The sequence below is a fragment of the Zeus faber genome (assembly GCF_960531495.2).
Source record: "Zeus faber genome assembly, chromosome: 16".
Classification (NCBI taxonomy): Eukaryota; Metazoa; Chordata; class Actinopteri; order Zeiformes; family Zeidae; genus Zeus; species Zeus faber.
In genome coordinates this window covers 1184364-1207826 of record NC_137202.1, presented here as the reverse complement: position 1 = coordinate 1207826, position 23463 = coordinate 1184364, and the positions used below count along the sequence as shown (strand labels likewise).

At 40.8% G+C, this 23463-nt stretch overlaps 1 protein-coding gene across 5 annotated transcripts; it reads right to left on the bottom strand.

The window, feature by feature from the left end:
• Positions 1-450: 450 nt before the first annotated feature.
• On the bottom strand, positions 451-22767 carry erlin1 (ER lipid raft associated 1). 5 transcript variants are annotated; one of them, XM_080017076.1, is made up of 12 exons: positions 22707-22767; positions 21441-21574; positions 21262-21343; positions 19589-19635; positions 19439-19500; positions 12153-12278; positions 10306-10379; positions 6250-6308; positions 6050-6141; positions 4269-4358; positions 3313-3392; positions 451-3233 (listed from the first exon to the last, which is right to left on the bottom strand). In XM_080017076.1, exons 2-12 carry the CDS (start codon positions 21551-21553, stop codon positions 3069-3071), a joined length of 990 nt encoding a protein of 329 aa, XP_079873202.1. In that variant the 5' UTR covers positions 21554-21574; positions 22707-22767; the 3' UTR covers positions 451-3068. The 5 variants fall into 5 exon arrangements, with proteins under 5 accessions (XP_079873202.1, XP_079873203.1, XP_079873205.1 ...); XM_080017077.1 differs by having other exon boundaries at positions 21441-21569; positions 22707-22760; XM_080017079.1 differs by having other exon boundaries at positions 22621-22722.
• Between the last annotated feature and the right edge of the window lie 696 nt (positions 22768-23463).

Sequence of the window (23463 nt, the reverse complement as noted above, 5' to 3'; positions counted from 1 at the left end):
GTTGTAGCAGACCAGCCAGGGCTTAGAATTTGGGATACAGCCTCTCATGGGATATTTAATACAAACGCAGTCACAGAAATCACAAACATAAGTTTGTGTGCAGTCTTCATTCCAGCAGGAAATGTGGGTCTGTGTTCACTGTGTATATTCATTGTTTTATTGGCTGACTCATACTCGCACACCACCAGTCCAACGCCTGCACTGGTAAGGACGGTTCGACACGTTAATGTTCAAACATATACTGCCTTTACGTTTTCTGTGGTAATTTGGTCAAACCAAAAAACAACAAAAAAAAAACAAACAAAAAAAAAAAACTTTCTCCATCACAAGAGGTTTTAAATATCCGGGGGGGGGGGTCCTTGGGTTGAGACATTTAAATAGTCAGGTTTCCCCCTGGTGGCCTCTGTGTGCACTACATGGTGTTGACAACAATTCATGTCCGCACAGAAGTGGTATCAAAATAGGTTTTATTGTACATGAGAACATTGTTAAATTTAATCAAAACATCTTGCATATAAACCCTTTTAAAGTCAATGTTTCAGTTTTGCAGATTGTACAAAAGAACCGTTCACAAAAAATATATATATGTTCTTGATTACATAACCCCTATTTTCCGTTTCAATTTTAACCAAACACCAAAGCACAAGGAGGAGAAAGTCCGAAAGTGTATTTGTAAAGGTCAAGTAAAAATCATCTCTCACGCAGCGTTAGCGTTCAGCATCTGCCTTCCTCAGAGTACAGGACCAGTGTTTCCACAGTTCTTCAGATGTCTCAGAAGCCACATCTCACAATTTGTGCAACTGCGCAGGCCCTCACAAAGCAGGTGATTAAATCTTTTTAGATTGAGCCTTCCAAGTTTGTAAGGCTTTAATTCTAACTATTGGAGGCCGTTTGTTACCAAAAAACAAAATAATAATTTTATATATATATATATATATATATATATATATATATATATATATATATATATATACATACATACATACATACATATACATATACACACATACACACACAAATTTTTTTGTTTTTAATTACACTAATTGGCAGAAGCAATGTAAACAATTAGTACTTGAGCTTATTCAAGGGTTTGACTCTTGGACTAGGATCCATCAGTCTCACGAATAAACAAGTGAACCTATTTTAGAACTCCCCTCTCAGAGTGCAAGTTTTTGGAGTAATTAGTAGCCATGTGTGTTTAACCTTGTCTTTGAAATCCTAAAAAAAACAACCTAATTATGTCGACCATTCCCTTGATTTCTTCTTTTGTAAAACCACTTGGATGTGTGATTTTTTTTGTGGAAATGCCCTTTAAATGAAACACGCACACAAAACATAGTGGATAACTAATTTTGCCTCAACAATCCCAACAAATAAAATCACCATTCATGACCTAGGAAACTTTTTAACAGTGCTCCAGCCGCCTCAAGTCGATCTTGAAATTTAACTCCTCAAATAGGAAGGCTGTTTTTGTGGATTTCAGGTTAAATTGCAAGCTGCCTCTTTCCTGAGAATCAAAATGCTATCACGTACCATTACTTTCTACAAGGCAACTGGATAAACCCAAACTCTGGCAGTGATCTTGGCAAGTGGCAAATAGTTAATAGGCACCTTTAATTAATTTGTTTACTACCATCTCTCAATACAAAAAGTGTCTGAAGAACCTTTTAATTCAAATCCAATGAATGAGTGAACAGATGTATCCTATGCACATAATCTGCATTTAAATCATTTTAGTGTGAAACTAATTATGGAAACAAGATGTTTATCCAGCAGCAAATGTCATCGATATGTGATCTTCATGCATCAACTTAACTTGAACAATTGATTTAGAAGACATTTAAATTTACTTTTGAACAGCCGCAAAACCTCTCTTGCAGGTTGATTTCACAGTAGATTAAGTAGATCAGTGTTTAAGCCTTGATTTTCAGGGACACCATTATTTAGGAATCTAACTTGATAGAACATAATAAACAGCAGTACACATTCAAACAACACCTATCTATACCAAGACCTTGCTCTGGCAGCACCCCCAAACAACAAAAAGAGTTGCCGGTAGGATCTTGTTCATGCCTTTCCTGATTCAAACTGCCGCTTGTGTGTCAATATAGACAGACTGCAATTTCAGAGAAACAATAAGTGTCGATATTTTCAGCTGCAATTTGTAGTAGTCAAAAACCTAATTTACCTTCAAAATGACCACTGCAATGTTTTAAGCCAGCTGTATTTGGAAAAGTTGCTTACATATCGTCACTCCCTCTCAACAAATTGAGTGGCTATTGCTTAAGTACCGCCCTTCATTCCCATGTCTTCCAAACCCCTTGAGATTTGACTCACAATAAGTACAGGCAAGCCACAACACTTCAAAAAACTATCAGTTTCATTGCCATTTTGCACAATTTGACTTTCACCTGACGCCCAGAATGAGTGCATTACCTCCTTCGCTTGTTGAGTGAAGGGGAGACTCACTTGGTGACTTGGTGTTTAAAGATGGCACAGAAATGACCCACCAACATCACATTCATATTTGCAAATCGTTCTCATTGGAAATAGTGTTACAGCTTAGATTCCAGTTAAGCTAATTCTGAAGTCAAAATCACAAAAATAAATGCATTCAGCTCCAAAGCAAAGTAAGACGCTGCAAGTAATGCAAGCACATTTCAAGCAGGAGGGTTCAGATTAGCAGGAGAGGTTCATTTAGGTAGATTCATCCCCTTTAAACTTTACTTTCCCCTTCGCTTTCTTTCAATTTTGCCGCCAATCTCAGCGTTTAAACATTATGCAAGCCCCACGCCCAAAAAAACCCCCAAAAACAACAGGAACCACAAATTACCGCTGCCTCTCATCTTTCGCTTTCTACATATCGCTTAATATATTTATTTCCTTTATCAATCTTCCATGCATTTATTTTGAGCAATTTCAAATCAAGACAAGCGAGTTCTGCACCCACTGAGCTGAAAAGTTATCACACCCACAATCCCTCATGGATGAGACATGTTCAGTGCAGGTTTCCTTGCCCCACGCAGAGAGGCAGAGCTGCAGGCCTTCACTGCCCCCTCACCTGGCCTTTAGAGTGAGTCTGCAGTGGACGAACTGGGAGAGCGTCCAGCCTTGGGTTGGCTGTTCATTCCTTCAACAAACATATTAGGTATGTCCTGGCCAAAGTAGATCTTACTGTTAGACGCTATGGCCTGGTATTTCATCAGCTCAAGGTACTGAGGAGTTAACTTGACCTGAAAAGAGAGGGGAAGACAAAGTGAGTGTGTGAGGGTTAGACGTGGAATGTAATTGCACCAACACCACATCACTTACCCTGTTGGCCTCAGCGGACTTAGCGGCGGTGTAATACTCCGCATCAGCCCTGGCCTTTTCCCGAGCCAAGAAGGCAGCATCTGGAACAAAAAGCCAGTGTTAGCGGAACAGAGCCAGACAGCCACATGACACATCAGCGACTACATTAACAGATAAGGCGGACCCACTAAATCAAAGATAAAGCAGAATTCCAACTCCAAGACCAAATTCCAAATGATCATTTCAACCAACAAGTTATCATTATCTTTTAGTCAACATTGAGATAAAATTCAGTTGCCGTGTCAACGACTGAAAAACTTTGGTCATATTAAACCTCCTAAATTCTGCAGGTTTCAACAAGTTAAATGTAAGACTTAAGACAATTACGAATTAAATTTAAGACCTTTGTTAGAAAGTATGAAGGATATGAAGGAAAATCATCCCACAGGTGGCACAGGGGAGGGGGTCCCTAGTTCCCGTGACTGCAGCATCACCGACACGAATTACAGTTTAGCGAGTTCAACGCAGCATCAGTTGCATCATCATCTTGCTTTGGAGCACTTTCAACCGGAGAGCCATGTCCGCGTCTACCTAACGTAATACCAGAGAATGAGTCCACTAGTTAATCGATTGTGGATGGCGTGGTTCTCTCGGACAGATAAAAAAAATAAATAAAAATAAATATTGATCTTGACGATTCACACAAGTCACCCAAAATCACATGGAAAAAAAGCAATATTTTCTGAAAAGCGAGTTGTTTGAATCCCTGAACTTCATAATCCAATCAATTTTTAAGACCTGTCAAAATCTTATTTCAGATATTGTAAGGCTTAAAATTTAGATTATTGGATTTATACTTTAAGACTTTTTAGGGAACCAAGGAAAGCCTGACATTCCTGTCAAGCCCCTGCCTTCCAGGGGTCCGTGATGTATGGGAACCCTGCTAGACATTGGGCCCAAGCCCTGCTGAGACTTACCCTCTATTTGAGAGATCTTCTTCTCAGTCTCCTTCTCCATCACCTTCTGTTGGAAATGGATCTCTGCAACTTGGGCCATCTTCTGAGCCTCTGTGAGGGGAGGCAGAGGGGCAGGACTTTTTTTTATTAATGCTCTACTTGCAGTGTTAAGGTGGAGTTACACTTTAAAAGAAGTAGAGTAAAGTATTTGACCAAAAAGACACCCTCAGAACAAGATAAGAACAAAGTGACGCTGTGGTGATCTCAGTGCAAGCCACAGAGGTTAACTTTGTCTTTCGTCTTTCTCTCGTTCTGAGAGCTCCCCTTGTCGCGATTGGTCCAAATGCCGTTGGCAGGGGACAGACTTCAACCACCCTTTTCGGGTCATTCAACCTACTTCTGGAGCCACAGCATTCAAAGCATGTTTTGTATTTACCGTATCTCCTCAAATATAAATGGGTAAACAAGGCTGAATCTGAGTCAGTGTTTTTTCTCCTCCCACACTGCGTCGCACACCACGCATCCCGGGCAGTTCCTGTGCTGTTTTTCCTGTGTTTTTTTTATTTTAGATCTATCGTTTGTTCGTTTCTACTTGTAGGATGTAATCATTTTAAACCAAGGGACGTTCAGCCTTGGATCAGGACAGTGGAGAGAGAGTGACCTCTGGTCCACTGTGCGTCCTGTGTCTCCGAACAAAAGAAAAAAATGCAATGTTTATTTTAGATGTATTTACTTTGAGGAGCATGGCACCCAGAAGGCAGTTAAGGTAAATAAAAGCCCCAGTCACTATTTGAGGCAATATGGGTACGGTCAATAAAATACATTGAGTTCTATTTCAAAATTTATTTTTTTTCATCATCTTTTTTTTAAGCCGCTCCCACCTCCTCTGGTTGTCGAGTTTGTGCTTCTTTCACCGCAAAGTTCTTATTGAGTATCCTGGAGACTGCTCTTGGACACGGTCTCCGATGGTTCTCACGTCTTTTGTGTATCTCTCTAGTGTATCTCCACCTCTAAGGTGGAAGTACACTTAAAAATAAGATGTTTTTAGTCATAAAAACACCTTCAGAAAAAGACAAGAACAAATTGACGCGGTGATCTGGGTTCTTGCTGTGTTCTCTGTGCAAGGCCGAGGCAAACTTAGTCTCTCTCGTTCTGAGACCTCCCTTTACAAGTCATTCAACCTCCACCTTTTCCCGGGTCAACAAGCTTGTTTTTTCTCGGAGCTGTAACATTTGAAGCAGGTTTTATATATACAGTATCTCCTCAAATATAAACTGGTAATCAAATAAAACCATTAAACAAGGAATATGAATCTGAGTTTGTGTGTTCTTTCCTCCTCCAGTGCTGTCAATAAAAGACATTTAGTTTAATTTCACTATTTTTTCATTTTTTCAGCTTTATGTAAGACAAAGCCACTGTCAACTCCTCCGCTGTCCCGTTCATGCTTCTTTCACTGCAGAGTTCTTATTGAGTATCCTGCCGACGGTGTTCTGGTACATTTTCCTCTGATGGTTCTAACGTCTTTTGTTCTCGCATCTTTGTAAGTTTACCTGCACCTTTACTGCTAGGGCTCAAGAAGTAAACACTTTAAGATGTTGTATGCACAACATTTTTGTTTGAAACAAGGCCTCAACAGAAGCAGACACCTGAACCAGCTACAATTAGGACATCAAAAAGGTAAGGAGATAAAGAGTTTGTTTAAAATCCTGGCATCTAGAAATGTCTTTAAAAATGTTATTGAAACAGTAGAAGAGCAGAACAGGGGCCTTGCTTTAACACAGTGCCCGCTGTGTTGTACCCACCAATGATGGCTTTCTTCCTTTCAGTTTCTGCCTCCTTCTCCACCACCTTCTGGGTCTGAGCTGTGATTAGCAGACGCGTCTTCTCTGCCTCCCTGCGTACAACGAGAAGGACTTATGGACGGACAGATCTGTTTCCGCCCGACCCCACCCACATCGACTGAGTGCCACCGAGGAAGGTGATAGAAAGTGCACAAACTCACATCAGCTCAAAGTTCCTCCTGATGGTCTCTGGGATCTTGGGCTTGGTAACTCGAACTGCCTGAAAGTCAAAACATTTCATCATTTGCAAAGTTGAGGCAAATCATTCGTCATTTATTACTGTAGAATCCCGACAGCCATCCAGACGCTGAGGATAACGTGTATTGTGAGTTATCAAACGTTGTTAATTTCACCCTGGTGTCAGAGGAAATATCGACTAAATATGTGCATTGTCGACAGTTTGCTCAGCACAGATTGCTGGTCTCTATCATAATCACTGTTTTGCAAACTATGAAATCAAAACCAGAAATGGGAAAAAAAGGCAGAAGATGACCGTGACCCTCAGCCCCTGGATCAAACTGCAGAGGCAACTCTAGACATGATTATTCCTATTTTATGATTAATCGGTGTGGTTACTGATTGTGATGCACAATTTTTACAATACTTTATACTATATAATCATTACTTCTGCCAGTTACTTCTTTGATAAATTGATAACTCATTAGATTAAGTCAAACAATAACTTAACAGTAAAATGAGGCAATAAGGGTCAAAATGATAACAGCAGCAGTCGAATACTTAGGTTTTCATTTTATGATATTGAACAACGACAGGCATTAGCATTCAAACAAAGCTCTAAACAGTGTATTATTTTTTTATGATACATCACAAAACCAATTATTTGACTAATATAAGTGATTATTTTTCTGTCAGTGGATTAATCAATTTATTGTTTCTCTCCAACTGAGTACTAACTGTTGCCGTCTGAGTTGCCATCAGTGCAGAGTACCAACCAGCATTCTGAAATTTCCAATTACAATAATGTTTAAAGTATTGTTTTTTTACTTGGACCCTGTTCGTCATGAATTGGTTTATTCACTTTTTAGTTATATCTGAAACCGCCAACGAGTCCCAAAAATAGAACAAGAAACTAAGGCTGTGCGATAAAACGATAAGATAATTTTCAAGAACAAATCTTGCACGATAATAATGATAAATTCATGAGATTTATTTTCAATACAGAATCTGTTTTCCTTTACCTACAAAGACATAACACGTACGCCAACCGTACAGAGCAGAGAATCGTACAGAGCAGAGAAACAACCACTTGACACGAACAGCCAATCGTACAGCAGGAGCGCCGGGGCTTCCTCCGCTCTCTCCCTGGCCCACAGTACCCTCCGTTCGGCAGCACGCAGTGGGGATGAAGCCCCCAGAAGCTGATGCGCTGGGTCTTCCTCAAACAACAACTTGAACTCACCTCCCGCCCAACCAGAGTCCGGCACGGCTCCCGCAATAGGAGAGCGATTAAAGAAAGAATCAGCGATTTTCAGTGACGTCTAGTGTGACAGTTCTCAGACAACAATGACGTTTATAATATATGTTTAAGGGCTACAGTAACAAAATTTGAATAGAATTAGAATATTTAAAAAATTAACTATTAGAATGCTGAAATTGCCATTCGATTGTGTATTTTTTATAAATAAATAACTGATTATAAATATAAAATGACTTACATTAGCGAATCAATCCACATGTGATTAGAAATAAAGTTCAATATAAGTTCATCCAGTATGTTGCACAGTGAACGCACATTAGAGAGAGAATCCGGTAAGTAAGCGTTTCACTGTGTGTACAAGGGAAAGTGCGTCTTTGACCAGAATATCCAGCAATTCCACAAACCCAATAAACCCAACCCAACGGAACCATCCTTTACTGCAGAGGTTCCCAACCACCAGCTCACTGACCGCATCGGGCGGCAGGGCATTTGACAGCGGGCCTCGAGAACACAGGCGTGATTTTTTCAGGAGCGATCCGCCATCTGCTCCGCAGCTAGAAACTGAGTAAATTAAATACATCTAGAGTTTTTAGTTGCTTTGTTTGGAGAAAAGATTGCTCTGATCAGAGCTGCCAAACCATGTGTAAGCCCCCACCCCCTTCCCTACTATATATGAGCATTAGAAATTTGAATACGTTCAAATATTGAAAATAAAAAGCATACAAATGGGATAATAGAGGAATATCTGCATCCATGATATATTTATATATTATTTATTTATCTTTTTAGTTTACATATTTTTTATTTTATTTATTCAGTATTTAAGGCAAAGCCATGAGAATACACTTAAAATGGTAAATTGAGCATTATTATTATTATTATATAATATAATATAATATATATAATCAATCAATGTAAAAAAACAATTGTATCGTATTTTTGGCCAGATCGTCCAGCCCTACAAGAAACTATTACCAAGTAAAATATATACTGGAACTCACTCAGACTATGAATTTTCCTTTCTTTCTCTTTTGTGTGGGTGTTTGTTTTCTTGTTTAGACTCGGAACTCAATGCAGCTAGGTCCCATTACGTTGGCATTGGGTTTTTAGTATTGGAGCCTTTTTACTAGTACAGCTACATGCGCAACGGAGCGAATGTCAGTATCAGTGAGGGATGGTAGTTTCAATTTTATCAATTCAGATTCTGCTTATGGAATCTGCTGTGAAAAACACTGTTATTATTGGTTTTGTTTGGACAAATGGGGATCGGGAACGCACAGGATCACTCAGAGAGATCACTGAGCAGAAAGTTTGGACCTTTTTGCCGAGTCGTTGCCCTGGGTGTTTTATATTTTTTTTAATCACTTATGGGCTATCATAGCTCAGGCTCGTGACAGCTTCCGGTGGCGTTTGTTGACAAATTAGCCAACGCGTTAGTCACTTGGTTGAAACGTGATTCCGGAGTGACACTACGTGGAAGGAAAATATATTCTGTCCAGACAGAATATTCTGCCCAGACTCTACCTCCAGCGGCCCCCAGGTAAGTTGAGTTTGAGACCCCTGTTATAAGGAATGGTCAACAAAAACAATTAATCTTAAAAGTATTCAAATAATGTAAAAAAATAGATATTTTTTAATATAACAACATTTGACAGTTGGAAGCAGCAACAATGTCAAAGAGAGTGGATGTCTCCAATGCAAAGTCACAATTCTTCCGTAGAAAAATAAGCATGTTAGACTTCTCTGAAAGGATGCGTGATCTATCTGGGCTCCAGACAGCCATGTCCGCATCTTCATAATACAGGAAAAGGAGTCCACTAGTTAAAAGATCACAGGTGGCTTTGTTCTCTTGGACTGATAATAAAAAGAAAAAAGAACGCTAAAATGGGTCGCCTCAGTATCAGGTCCTGGCAGTTAAGTCCAACTTTTATGGACTGTAAAATGCTCACTGCAGTTCACTCGAGAGTGCAACAGAAATATGCAAAAGTTAGGAAATGAAATGCACAGGAGCCTGCAGCTTGTGCATTTTAATAATTTAAAGAAAACGTGCACTCTGACTCAATGAAATATGACTCAATATGTCCACTCGAGAGCTCCACAGAGTAGATTTTACATCCATGAATTCTGTAATGCTGAAGTGGTAAAGAAAATGGCGGTCAATGTTTTGCTCGGCCTTGCTTGTCCCCGCCCCCAGCCCCTCACATAGGCGGTTCTTGTTTATTTTCCAGCTTCGAAGCAATGCCGCTCTGGAACAGTTTTGCAGTTCCAGAGCCAGTTCTTTTGTTATCAAAAAGCAAAGAACTGGTTCCAGATAAGGCACTGGCTCCAAACCAGTGCTCAAAATGCCTTGGTGGAAAAATGGGTAACAGGTGACCATTTACTAATAATTGTTGAGGTTTATTACCAACATTCTGTTTAAATTTGGAGGCTTATTTTTCTTTTTTTTGGCTTATATGTAATGCTCATCATTATGTTTATTTACTATCAGGTTTGTTTAATTTGTTTTTGTATATGACCATTTTATTTTTATTTAACTTATTGTTTTTCCTGCTATCATTAGGTTTAGTGTACATTGCCATATTTTTATTGTGAACGGTTAACAGTTAGGTTTTATTGTATATTTTCAACATTTTCCATACATTATCATTTTCTTTTTCATTCTATTGCACTGTTATTATTGCCTATTTGATGTGAGCTGTTCTGACGCTGTAAATTCCCTCAAGGGATGAATAAAGTATCTGTCTACCCAATAGTAATAATAATGTTTGGCTGCAAATACCTGAATTGTCAGTCCAGGTGCCATGGCATTGAGGTCCTTCTGCAAAGCTATCTTCAGATTTTCATCAATGATGTCTGCAATGATAAAGATATACATAATCGGCCAAAACATAAAAAAAAAACTGACAGCAAGTGAACAGCCAGTTCTTGAAGTTGATGTGTTGAATCAGGAAAAATGGGCATCCTGAATCCAAGAGAACATTCGCAGCATGAATGTGCAGCTGATAAATCTGCAGGAATTGCTTAATGCAATCATGTCAACATGGACGAGAATCTTAAAGGAATATTTCAACATCTCCTGGAATCAACCCCAAGAAGAAGGCTGTTTTGGGAGCAAAGGGAGGTCCTACCCAGTATCAGTATTAGTATCCTGTTCCTAATAAAGTGCTCAGTGAGTGTGAGTATGTGTGTGTGTATATATACACGCACCGGCCACTTTAGTAGGCACACCTTGCTAGTACTGGGTTGGACCCCCTTTTGCCTTCAGAACTGCCTTAATTCTTTGTGGTGTTGGAAACATTCCTCAGAGATTTTGGTTCATATTGACATGATAGCATCACGCAGTTGCTGCAGATTTGTCGGCTGCACATCCATGATGCCAATCTCCCGTTCCACCACATCCCAAAGGTGCACTATTGGATTAAGATCTGGTGACTGTGGAGGCCATTGGAGTACTGAACTTATTGTCATTTTCAAGAAACCAGTTTGAGATGATTTGAGCTTTGTGACATGGTGCATTATCCTGCTGGAAGTAGCCATCAGAACATGAGTACACTGTGGTCATAAAGGGATGGACATGGTCAGCAACAATACTCAGGTATGCTGTGGCGTTTAAACCATGCTCAATTGGTACTAAGGGGCCCAAAGTGTGCCAAGAAAATATGCCCCACACCATTACACCACCACCAGCCTGAACCGTTGATACAAGGCAGGATGGATCCATGCTTTCAGGTTGTTTACGCCAAATTCTGACCCTACCATCTGAATTCGCAGCTGAAATAGAGACTCATCAGATCAGGCAATGTTTTTCCAATCATCTATTGTCCATTTTTGGAGAGCCTGTGCAAATTGTAGACTTATTTTCCTGTTCTTAGCTGACAGGAGTGGCCCCCGATGTGGTCTTCTGCTGCTGTAGCCCATCTGCTTCAAGGTTCGACATGTGCGTTCAGAGATGGTATCCTGCATACCTTGGTTGTAACGAGTGGTTATTTGAGTTACTGTTGCCTTTCTATCGTCTCGAACCAGTCTGCCCATTCTCCTCTGACATCAACAAGGCGTTTTCGTCCACACAACTGCTGCTCACTGGATATTTTCTCTTTTTTTTTTGGACCATTCTCTGTAAACCCTAGAGATGGTTGTGCATGAAAATCCCAGGTCAACAGTTTCTGAAATACTCAGCCCAGCCCGTCTGGCACCAACAACCATGCCACGTTCAAAGTCACTTAAATCCCCTTTCTTAAACAATTCTGATGCTCGGTGTGAACTTCAGCAAGTCATCCTCACCATGTCTACATGCCTAAATGCAATGAGTTGCTGCCATGTGATTGGCTGATTAGCTATTTGTGTAACAAGTAATTTAACAGGTGTACCCAATAAAGTGGCCAGTGAGAGAGTGTGTGTACATACCACACACACACACACACACACACACACACACACACACACACACACACACACACACACACACACACACACACACACACACACACACACACACACACACACACACACACACACACTTTTTGAGAGCAGTATCAAAAGATGCAGCATTGTGTTTGAACTGAGTTATGATGACAAAAACAAAAAAATGTTAGTATTTGTAATGGTATTGTATACATGTCTACTCACCAAACAAATCAATATAAACCTCCTGTAGGGTGTGAACACTGCAGAACTGGTTGAGTTCATGGTGGATTTTGTTGAAGATGAGAGTTTTATCGTAATCAGCAGTGTAGTTCTTCACAATATCCACCACTGTAGAGTTGAAAAGAGAAAGCAGAGGTAAACAGCTATTATACAAAACTCGCTTTGTCAGTGCATGTGGGTCTCGATGGGCCTACTAACAAACTGAAATAAGACAACTCAGTCAGTTATTTGTGAGCTGTCTGTTTCAGAAAACATGGTGAAACGAGCCGTTCAGCTTTGCTGCCCTCCTACACATCACTAAGGGCATTATTCTAATTAGAACCGCCCCCCATCTGAGTAACTCCAGCCACGAAACCGCTAGCATCGAAGCTAAGAGCTAAGCATGGGAAGTGCACTGTTGTTGGCTGAAGAAACCACAAATCTTTTAAAAGGAAGAGGAATTAATACCAACTGTCTGTGTCAAAACTGCAGACGAGGGAAAAGTAAGTATTTTATGTGTTTTTTCCCCCTCTGTGTCTGTGTCCACGTTAGGTTGACTGTACTGTAGGCTGCGGCATGCGATTTGCTCCACATTTCTCTTAACAAAAGCGCAGATGTATTTATTTCATTATCCAACATTTCTGTAAATGCATGGAACAAAAAAGCCCCAAGACCCACCGTATCCTGCACTGCTCCAAGCTGCTCCGGACACCGCAGTGAAAGTTGGAACAAACTTTTAAATTAGGCTGTGTAGATCTCATATGAATGAAGATTCAGCAACTGGATTGCTTATTTCTCGCCTCAAATTTGTTCAGAAACAGATTTTAGTGGACTGATAAGGTGAAATCATTGAACGTTTACGGAGGAAAATAAACTGAGCCGGAGTAAAGCTCAAACCCCATTGGCTCACACAACCCGGAACTTGTTCTTAAACCCCATTGGCTCAGAACTAGGGGCTTGGCTGCTCATTTAAAATTAAAGATACAAACACAGAAAACAGCTCGTTTAGGAACATTATGCTATAGAGGTAGGGAATGGCCCGAATGCATAATCTGAGCGCTATTTTGAACAAAAATCTCCAAAAACATGTTTTGGGGAACTCAGAGACCCACCCTTACAGCACATTGAAACAATGCTTCATTCCTCCTGAAAAGCGATGCAATTAAAAGCAATTTTCTTATGTATACCTGCATGCTTTTGGTATGTCAGAGTACGACGAACTGAACTCCTTTTTTGCACGGTTTGAGTCTGGCAACAATACAGCTAGCTCGCCAGCTAACTGGAATTATACCGCTGGGGATGAGCGCTCACTCTCAATGTCCGAGCATGACATCAGGAGGGCTCTGATGCATGTGAACACAAGGAAAGCTGTGGGCCCAGATGGCATATCTGGGCAAGTACTGAAGACTTGTGCTAACCAGCTAGCCCCAGTGTTCACTAGGATATTCAACGCCTCCCTGGCCAAGTCGGTGGTCCCATCCTGCTTCGAGAGGTCAACCGTCATTCCTGTCCCAAAGATCGCCTCTCCAGCCTGCCTGAATAAGGGGGCCCTCATTTCGGTGGTCATGAAATGCTTCAAGAGGCTGATTTAAGGATTACATCTGCGCCTACCTCCCCAGCACCTTGGACACGTTGCAGTTCGCGTACCACCGAACAGATCCATTGATAACACGGTCTCCCAGGTACTGCACACCATGCTCACACACCTTGATGGCCAAAAGGGGGCTTATGTGAGATTGCTGTTCATCGACTATAGTTCAGCTTTCAATGAGCACACCAGACTGGCTATCAAGCTGCGGGAGCTAGGACTGAGCACTCCACTGTGTGCCTGGATCCTGGACTTCCTCTCAACCCGGCCCCAGGTGGTTAGGGTGGGGAGGCACATGTCCAGCTCCCTCACCCTGAACACAGGATCCCCCTGTACTCCCTGTACACACATGACTGTTTGGCCAGGTCCAGCTCCAACACCATCTTAAAGTTTGCTGATGACACCGTCATGGTGGGCCTGATCAATGACGACGATGAGAAGGCCTACCGCAAGGAGGTGGCTGACCTGTCACTCTGGTGCCAGGACAACAGCCTCCTCCTAAACGTCAACAAAACTAAGGAGCTGATTGTGGACTTTAGGAGGGGATTACAACCGAGGACGCACGCGCCGTTGGTGATTAATGGGGCTGCTGTCAACAGGGTGAGCAGCTTCAAGTGCCTGGGAGTCCACATCACGGAGGATTTAACATGGACTTCACACACAGACACTGGTGAGAAAGGCAAGGCAGCGTCTTTACCACCTCAGGCAGCTGAAGACATTCAGGGTCTCGGTGAGGATCCTCAAGTCCTTCTACTCAGCATCCAGACTGTCACTGCCTGGTTTGGGAACTGTACTGCTCAGGACAGGCGGTCCCTGCAGAGGGTGGTGCGTTCAGCCCAACATACCACTGGAACTACGCTTCCCTCCCTGCAGAACTTATACACCAGGAGGTGTAGTAGCAGAGCCCGCAGGATCATGAAGGATCCTCATCACCCCAACAACGGACTGTTCCAGCTGCTGCGGTCAGGCAAGTGCCTCCGTAGCAACACAGCAGGTACAGAGAGACTGAGACAGAGTTTCTTCCCGCAAGCCATAAGGACTGTCAATGCTGAACTCATCAGGGGTCCTCACTGAGTCACTCACATAGGCACCACTGCCTTAGTGTACAGTATTATATCACTGTTCTGGGTTCCTGCATACTGTGCTGTATTGCTGTGTCGTACCGTTGTATACCGTACTGTATATCTCCATACTCACTTTATTCACATGCACTTTACTGCGCATATCTGTATATACAAATAGCCTATTATATATATATATATATATATATATATATATATATATATATATATATATATATATATATATATATATATTCCCGTAACTTCTATTTTGTACCCCCAGTCTGTATTACCTTTGAGTTATTTTATTTATTAATTTTCTATTATTATTATTATTATTATTATTTATTTTTTTATTTTTTTGTATTTATATTATTCTATTCACTAACTGCATTACATTTTAGGAATCATTTAGTTTCAGTTAGTTAGCTTGGTCGAAATTAGGTTAGCTATTATATTCGGTTTAGAAACTGTTGTGCATAATCTCCGGATGCGTTGAAAAGACATTTCACTGCATATACAGTGGGGCAAAAAAGTATTTAGTCAGCCACCAATTGTGCAAGTTCTCCCACTTAAAAAGATGAGAGAGGCCTGTAATTTTCATCATAGCTACACTTCGACTATGAGAGACAGAATGGGGGGAAAGAATCCAGGAAATCACATTGTAGGATTTTTAATGAATTAATTGGTAAATTCCTCGGTAAAATAAGTATTTGGTCACCTACAAACAAGCAAGATTTCTGGCTTTCACAGACCTGTAACTTTTTCTTTAAGAGGCTCCTCTGTCTTCCACTCGTTACCTGTATTAATGGCACCTGTTTGAACTTGTTATCAGTATAAAAGACACCTGTCCACAACCTCAAACAGTCACACTCCAAACTCCACTATGGCCAAGACCAAAGAGCTGTCAAAGGACACCAGAAACAAAATTGTAGACCTGCACCAGGCTGGGAAGACTGAATCTGCAATAGGTAAGCAGCTTGTTGTGAAGAAATCAACTGTGGGAGCAATTATTAGAAAATGGAAGACATACAAGACCACTGATAATCTCCCTCGATCTGGGGCTCCACGCAAGATCTCACCCCGTGGGGTCAAAATGATCACAACAACAGTGAGCAAACATCCCAGAACCACATGGGGGGACCTGGTGAATGACCTGCAGAGAGCTGGGACCAAAGTAACAAAGGCTACCATCAGTAACACACTACGCCGCCAGGGACTCAAATCCTGCAGTGCCAGACGTGTCCCCCTGCTTAAGCCAGTACATGTCCAGGCCCGTCTGAAGTTTGCTAGAGAGCATTTGGATGATCCAGAAGAGGATTGGGAGAATGTCATATGGTCAGATGAAACCAAAATAGAACTTTTTGGTAAAAACTCAACTTGTCGTGTTTGGAGGAGAAAGAAAGCTGAGTTGCATCCAAAGAACACCATACCTACTGTGAAGAATGCGGGTGGAAACATCATGCTTTGGGGCTGTTTTTCTGCAAAGGGACCAGGACGACTGATCCGTGTAAAGGAAAGAATGAATGGGGCCATGTATCGTGAGATTTTGAGTGAAAACCTCCTTCCATCAGCAAGGGCATTGAAGATGAAACGTGTCTGGGTCTTTCAGCATGACAATGATCCCAAACACACCGCCCGGGCAACGAAGGAGTGGTTCGTAAGAAGCATTTCAAGGTCCTGGAGTGGCCTAGCCAGTCTCCAGATCTCAACCCCATAGAAAATCTTTGGAGGGAGTTGAAAGTCCGTGTTGCCCAGCGACAGCCCCAAAACATCACTGCTCTAGAGGAGATCTGCATGGAGGAATGGGCCAAAATACCAGCAACAGTGTGTGAAAACCTTGTGAAGACTTACAGAAAACATTTGACCTCTGTCATTGCAAACAAAGGGTATATAACAAAGTATTGAGATGAACTTTTGTTATTAACCAAATACTTATTTTCCACCATAATTTGCAAATAAATTCTTTAAAAATCAGACAATGTGATTTTCTGGATTTTTTTCTCTCATTTTGTCTCTCATAGTTGAGGTATACCTATGATGAAAATAACAGGCCTCTCTCATCTTTTTAAGTGGGAGAACTTGCACAATTGGTGGCTGACTAAATACTTTTTTGCCCCACTGTATGTATGAACATAAGTATATGAATGTGACAAATGAACCTATTCTTGAGTTATCTTGAGTAAAGCAAAGAAACTGTGAAAAGAGCTAAATTATTGCTAAAGAGATCAATTATATTCTAAAATGGCTTGGACGGATTTGTTGGTACCCCTTAGAAAATGTAACTAATTGGATTATCTTGATATTTCAAAATACAGTGGTACCTTGAGTTATGAGCATATTAACATACGAGTTTTCTGAGTTACGAGCCGTCGTTCCGGCGATTTTTTGTATTGTTTGCGAGCAAAAATTTGAGTTATGAGGAGCAAGCTTCAGGTGCACTGCCGCTGGTGGGCGTGGCTAGTGAATGCGGCCAGCATACCGCGTCTCAATCCTTCCCTTCACGTAGTTACCTGAGCGTGGAAGCATCTCTTTTGTGTTTTGTGCTCACGATTTGAGCTTTTTGTGCAGTTACTTTGCCAATTTTAAAGTAAGTGCTGAGAAGAAGAAGCGGACCTAAAGCGCAAAATAATAGAAAAACATGAGCGAGGTGTGCGTGTGATGGAATTGGCGAGGCAGTACGAGCGTAGTACTTCTACGATATGTACCATACTGAAGCAGAAGGAGACGATAGGGTATTACCCCAGCCAAGGGCGTTAAAATAATGTCTAAGCTGCGGACCACTGTCCATGAAAAGATGGAAATCTGCTGTTGGTGTGGTTGACGGAGAAGCAGCTCGCAGGAGATAGCATGACGGAGGGTATCATCTGCGAGAAGACAAAAATGATCTACACTTTCTCTTTTATTAAGTTTTCATACAATATTTTATACAATATTATACAATATATATTTGTTATTTATAAATACATTTTTCTTATTTTAAAAACTGGGGTGTTTTTTTGGGGGCTGGAACGGATTAATGGCATTTCAATTAATTTCAATGGGGAAAATTGATTTGCTATACGGGCAGATTGCATTACGAGCTCTGTCACGGAACGAATTAAACTCGCAAGTCAAAGTACCACTGTAACTGTTTTCTTTAATTGGTATCACACGTCTTTAATCTTATAATCAGTCATTCAGCCAATTTAAACATAGAAAAGGAGTCACTCTGCTGTTTGGTACCATTGCGTGCACCACACTGAACATGGACCAGAGAAAGCAAAGGAGAGAGTTGTCTGAGGAGATCAGAAAGAAAATTATAGACAAGCATGTTAAAGGTAAAGGCTATAAGACCATCTCTAAGGAGCTTGATGTTCCTGTGACTACAGTTGCAAATATGATTAAGAAGTTTAAGGTCCATGGGACTGTAGCCAAACTCCCTGGACGCGGGCGCAAGAGGAAAATCAACCCCATATTGAACAGAAGGATAGTGCGAATGGTAGAAAAAGAGCCAAGGACAACTTCCAAAAAGGTACAGGTTGGACTCCAAGGTCAAGGTACATCAGTGTCTGATCGCACCATCCGTCGCTTTTTGAGTGACAGTGGGCTCCATGGAAGCAGACCCAGGAGGACTTGAAAAACATAAAAAAGCCAAACCGGAATTTGCTAAAATGCATACTGACAAGCCACAATACTTCTTGGAGAATGTCCTTTAGAAAGATGAGTCAAAACTGTAGTTTTTTGGCAAGTTACATCAGCTCTATGTTCACAGATGAAAAAATGAAGCACCATAACTACTGTGAAACATGAGGAGGCTCAGTTATGTTTTGGGGCTGCTTTGCTGCATCTGGCACGGGGTGTCTTGAATCTGTGCAGGGCACAATGAAATCTCAAGACTATCAAGGCATTCTGGAGCGAAACGTACTGCCCAGTGTCAGAAAACTCCGTCTCAGTCGCAGGCCATGGGTCTTCCAACAGGATTATGACCCAAAACACACAGCTAAAAGCACCCTGGAATGGATAAGAACAAAACATTGGACTATTCTGAAGTGGCCTGATATGAGCCCTGATCTGAATCTTATCAATTATCTTTGGAAAGAGTTGAAACATGCAGTTTGGAGAAGGCCCCTTCAAACCTGAGACATCTGGAGCAGTTTGCTCAGGAAGAGTGAGCCAAACTACCTGTTGATAGATGCAGTAGTCTCATTGAGAGCTCCAGAAATCGCTTGATTGCAGTGATTGCCTCTAAAGGTTGTGCAACAAAATATTAGGTTAAGGGTACCAACAAATTTGGCCAGGCCATTTTAGAATATAATTGATCTCTTTAGCAATAATTTACCCCTTTTCAGTTTGTTTGCTTTACTGTATGACATAACAAAGGCATGTAGGTATACATGAGAAAATTGCTTCTAATTTCATCACTTTTCAGGAGGAATGAAGCATTGTTTCAACGAGCTGTAAGCGTACCAACATATTTGTCCACGTCTGTATATTAACTTGTTGAAAAGGAGCCTAATAGGTCCCCTTTAAGATCCAATGTAAACATGGATGTTTTGATTGTTGGTAAAACTCAGTTAAATTTGGTTGGAACAGTGATCTAGTATTGTTGAGATGTAAGAATTCATATATTGGAATAAAACGGTTAATTGGCTCTGTACCTGCTGAGGGGACCAGCATGTTGACAACCTCTATCCTGTCAAAGTAGATCATCACGCCACCGCTGTGGACAGAAGGAAACAGGCAAGCATTGTTATCTTTTGCTACGGTCTCACCAGCTCAGAATGCAACGCATGAGCTTGAATTCTCACCTGGTTCCACAGGGCACGTTCTTGATCTCATCTGTTTGGAGTGTTGTCTGGAACACAATGATTTAAAGAGAATGTTCAGAATGTTCAGGTACTGCTTTTCGACTGACCTGTATGTGTTCAATTGCAGTCCTGGGTGATAAAACAATAATGAGAATTATCGGAATAATTTTTTCTCTCAATGTCAAAATAAAATAAGCTTGATCATTTTGATAATGTTGTCCGCAGATTTGTTAATTTATAGAAGCATTAGGCAAGTGGCGACAAAAAAAACAATCAATTTGGACGATCTAAAGCTGATCCTTTCACCTCTAGCCAATGACATTTGTCAATATCGAAAGAACCCCGCCCCCTTAAAAATGAGCAACTTGTAGAAGGACAAAGATGATCTTGAGAGATCGTTGACAAATAAGAGCCACATACATCGATAGTTTAGCGTTTGTGATATTTATGTTCTGGCCCAAAGCAGACGGTAAATATCCATTGTGTAAAATATGTCAACAAGACATACCGACAAAGACGGGCAACACCACAAGCTTTATTATTTATTTTGATTTAGGCTGACTTCAAATTTACTTTGTTTTTGATTTTATCTACATTTTAATTCCAATGTTAATGAAAACAGCTGCACTTGTTACATCTTGTTCACTTCCTACCTTACATTACGAGTGCTGTGCAATATTAATTATATTAAAATAATGTTTAGCATACTATCTTCAGATTTTCCCCCTATTCTTCTTTGATATTTATAAAGAACATTTTTTAAAAAGTACGCAAAATGCTGTTAAGTTTTGTATGAACGTTTCTCTTTAGATTGCAGATTTATATCTGCATATAAATCTATTTATAATTTCTTATAGTTATGTCCTATTTAAATTAGTGTTCTGTATAATTTATTGGGTATTTATGTGCAATTTGTTCAATAAAAACATGTTTGAAATAATTTCATTCTTTAATTCAGTAGGTTATTCAATGTTTGGGATCTATGTTAGCAGTGTACCTGTTAAAGCATAAAGACAGGAAGCTGGAACTGTATAGCTAATATACACTCTTCAATATTTGTTTTCTTTATCACAAGTCATACTGTCATTGCCATATTTAATGTTGTCGACTGTTGTTTTGAGCGTTTTTTTTTTTGTTTGTTTTTAAAGTATCAGTTTAGCCACCATTTAGGCATCGGTGCCAGTTTCGAAGTATTGGTTTTGCACCAGTATTAGGGAGAAGAAAAAAAAACAAAAACAAAAAAAACAACATACTCAACCCTAATCATGGCATATAACGGCTTCTTTATGAAAGAAAAGCATTTAACAGAAATTCTAACGCACACACACACACACGCACGTCAATTGTAAAGGCAAAATTCAATTGTGATGACTTAGAATCTCCTGCAGAAATCCTCCAGTTAGGATAAAACTGCACAACTGTTAGACTTGATTTGCTGGAAAGACACTTATCAAAATGATCAAAATGAGTCAATCCAAATCACACAATGCCATGGAAGCAAAAACGAGTTTAAGCCACATATTGATAAGTCTAGGTACACTGTAAATTATACTAAATACGAATTCTTCTTATGCATTTTTGAAGCAGAATAAAGCTTGCCCCAGTTCTCTTCCACCATGAATTAGTTAATATCTATTTCTAGTATTAAAAAAAAAAAAAAAGACAAATGATACCTGTACTGATCTGAAGGTGGTGATGAAGGGGAGCATGATGTGATAGCCTGGACCATTGGGACTTGTCAACAACGCCCCTCCCCTTCCACAAACAAAGAAACACTCATTAGTTTACACGACAAAAAAAAACAAAAAAATTCAGCTGAAGGAGACATTTAAAAAGGTGTGCTTGGAGGTACCTGTAGTACACAGCGAGGTGTCCCTCCTCTATCCTGTGAATGGAGGAATGCAGGAGGATGGAAATCAACCCTGCGATGGAAGCAACGACTGCCCCGACCTGCGCCATGGTCATGCTCACCTGCACCAACCTGCACTGGACACATTTAAAAACAACACATGTTGAAACACAACACATATGTTTATAAACATACACGGACAATTCCAGGACAATGGATGGACCATACGGTGCTGACCATGCAACCCAGTCATAGAAGAGACAGACATGACAGATAGACAGACAGACAGACAGACAGAGACGTGACAGAGACACAGACATGACAGACAGAAAGACACGACAGACAGAGAGACATGACAGACAGAGACAAATGACAGACAGACGAAATTGCAAAACAGTAAGTATCGGGATACAATATTTCTTGATGAATATATACATACTTATATTATATTTTACATTTAATTGAAAATACCTGCACTGTATATATCGTCATGTTGTTTTTTTTGTGTATAATTAGTTAATTTATTCTAACATACACTTACGATCACGTATCTGTAATTTACGACGTGTTATGAGTTCTTCGAAGTTGTACCAGAAAGTATAGTCATCGAAATAAATATCAAAATATCAAAGTTCCTTCTTTACTTGACAGTCGAGCGTTACGAAAAGCAGAACTAGCATTGTAGTTAGCACGAGTTAGCATTTTGTTTTAAATTACAGAATATAGAAGTCAATACAAAGAACATAACAGACATCATTAGCAGTCAAACAACATAAATCGTTCAACACAAACAAAAACCTACAAATACATAGAAGACCAAAAAACGTGAACATTCAAGACTCACCAAACGAGTGTGAATTCGCACTGGTTAGCACGGGTTAGCATCGCAGATAGCGAGCGTCAAGTGTGACGTCACTTCTCTCCAGACGGGCTCGCAGCACGGCGTCACGAGCTCGGACATTGTTGAATAAAGCGTTCACCCGAATAGTCAGCGCATCGGCTAAAGCACCGATTAATTTGCACCGAGCCGCTTACTCCGCGACGTTCCTTCATTCGGCGAGTCGAAAACGCGCAAGCCTACCTCGCAAGCGGTAGCACCGCACGTTACCCTAGCCAGTTAATTGCGGCTAGCGCCTCGTTGAGTGCCAGATCCAGCCCCGTGCTAGGTGCTAGCTCCACTCACCGTAGATGTTGTCACATTAGCGAGAATACAGCCGGGGAAGCGTTTATCAGTCGAAAAGGGAAGTGCGAGTGTTGCGTGTGATTTACCGCTGCTCTGTGCCGTCTCCTCTTCACTCCGTACCATCCGCTTGACCGTGCGACCCCTCCTCCTCCTCCTCCGCCGCCGCCGCCGCCGCCGCCCACTTGGTTTCACGGAGCGCCCCTCTCTGCTGCCGCTCGTAGTGCCCTTGCGCGGCGTTTCCCAACGCCTGGTCCCTTGACCGCCGGCGGGGTCCTCTGACAGCAACAAATTGGGTCCGTCCAAAGTGAGCCATCAAACGAACTGGGAATTCTAATCAGAATACAATTACAATTTAAAATAACAAAAATCAAGGGTTGAGAACTATACCCATGCATCTGTCTTTTACAGTTATAAAATACAAAGACAGGTTGACAAATTTACCAATAACTAGTAAACAGGATGTTTTTAGATGAGCATAGTATTTTAAACCTGAAACCGACAACAGGCCCAACATGGTTCAGCATTTAGTATCAGACTACTGTTACATGCGTTACATTTCACTGCATATATGTATGAAAGTATGTACATGTATGTGATGAATAAACCTCTTGAATCTTGAATCTTGATATTCTGGTTCTATTTTCTCAGAATTGTTCTTCCCGTCTTTACATGTTTGATATGCAATCACATCTACTGTCATTCATTCCTTATTGTAAATATATTAAAAGATAGAGAGACACAGGCAGAGATGGTGCAAACACACCGGTTTATTGGAGAGTTGCAAGGTGGAACAAGCCGGGAGCAGATAAACGCATGTCGTGACAGAGGCTCTCCCGTGTGTGT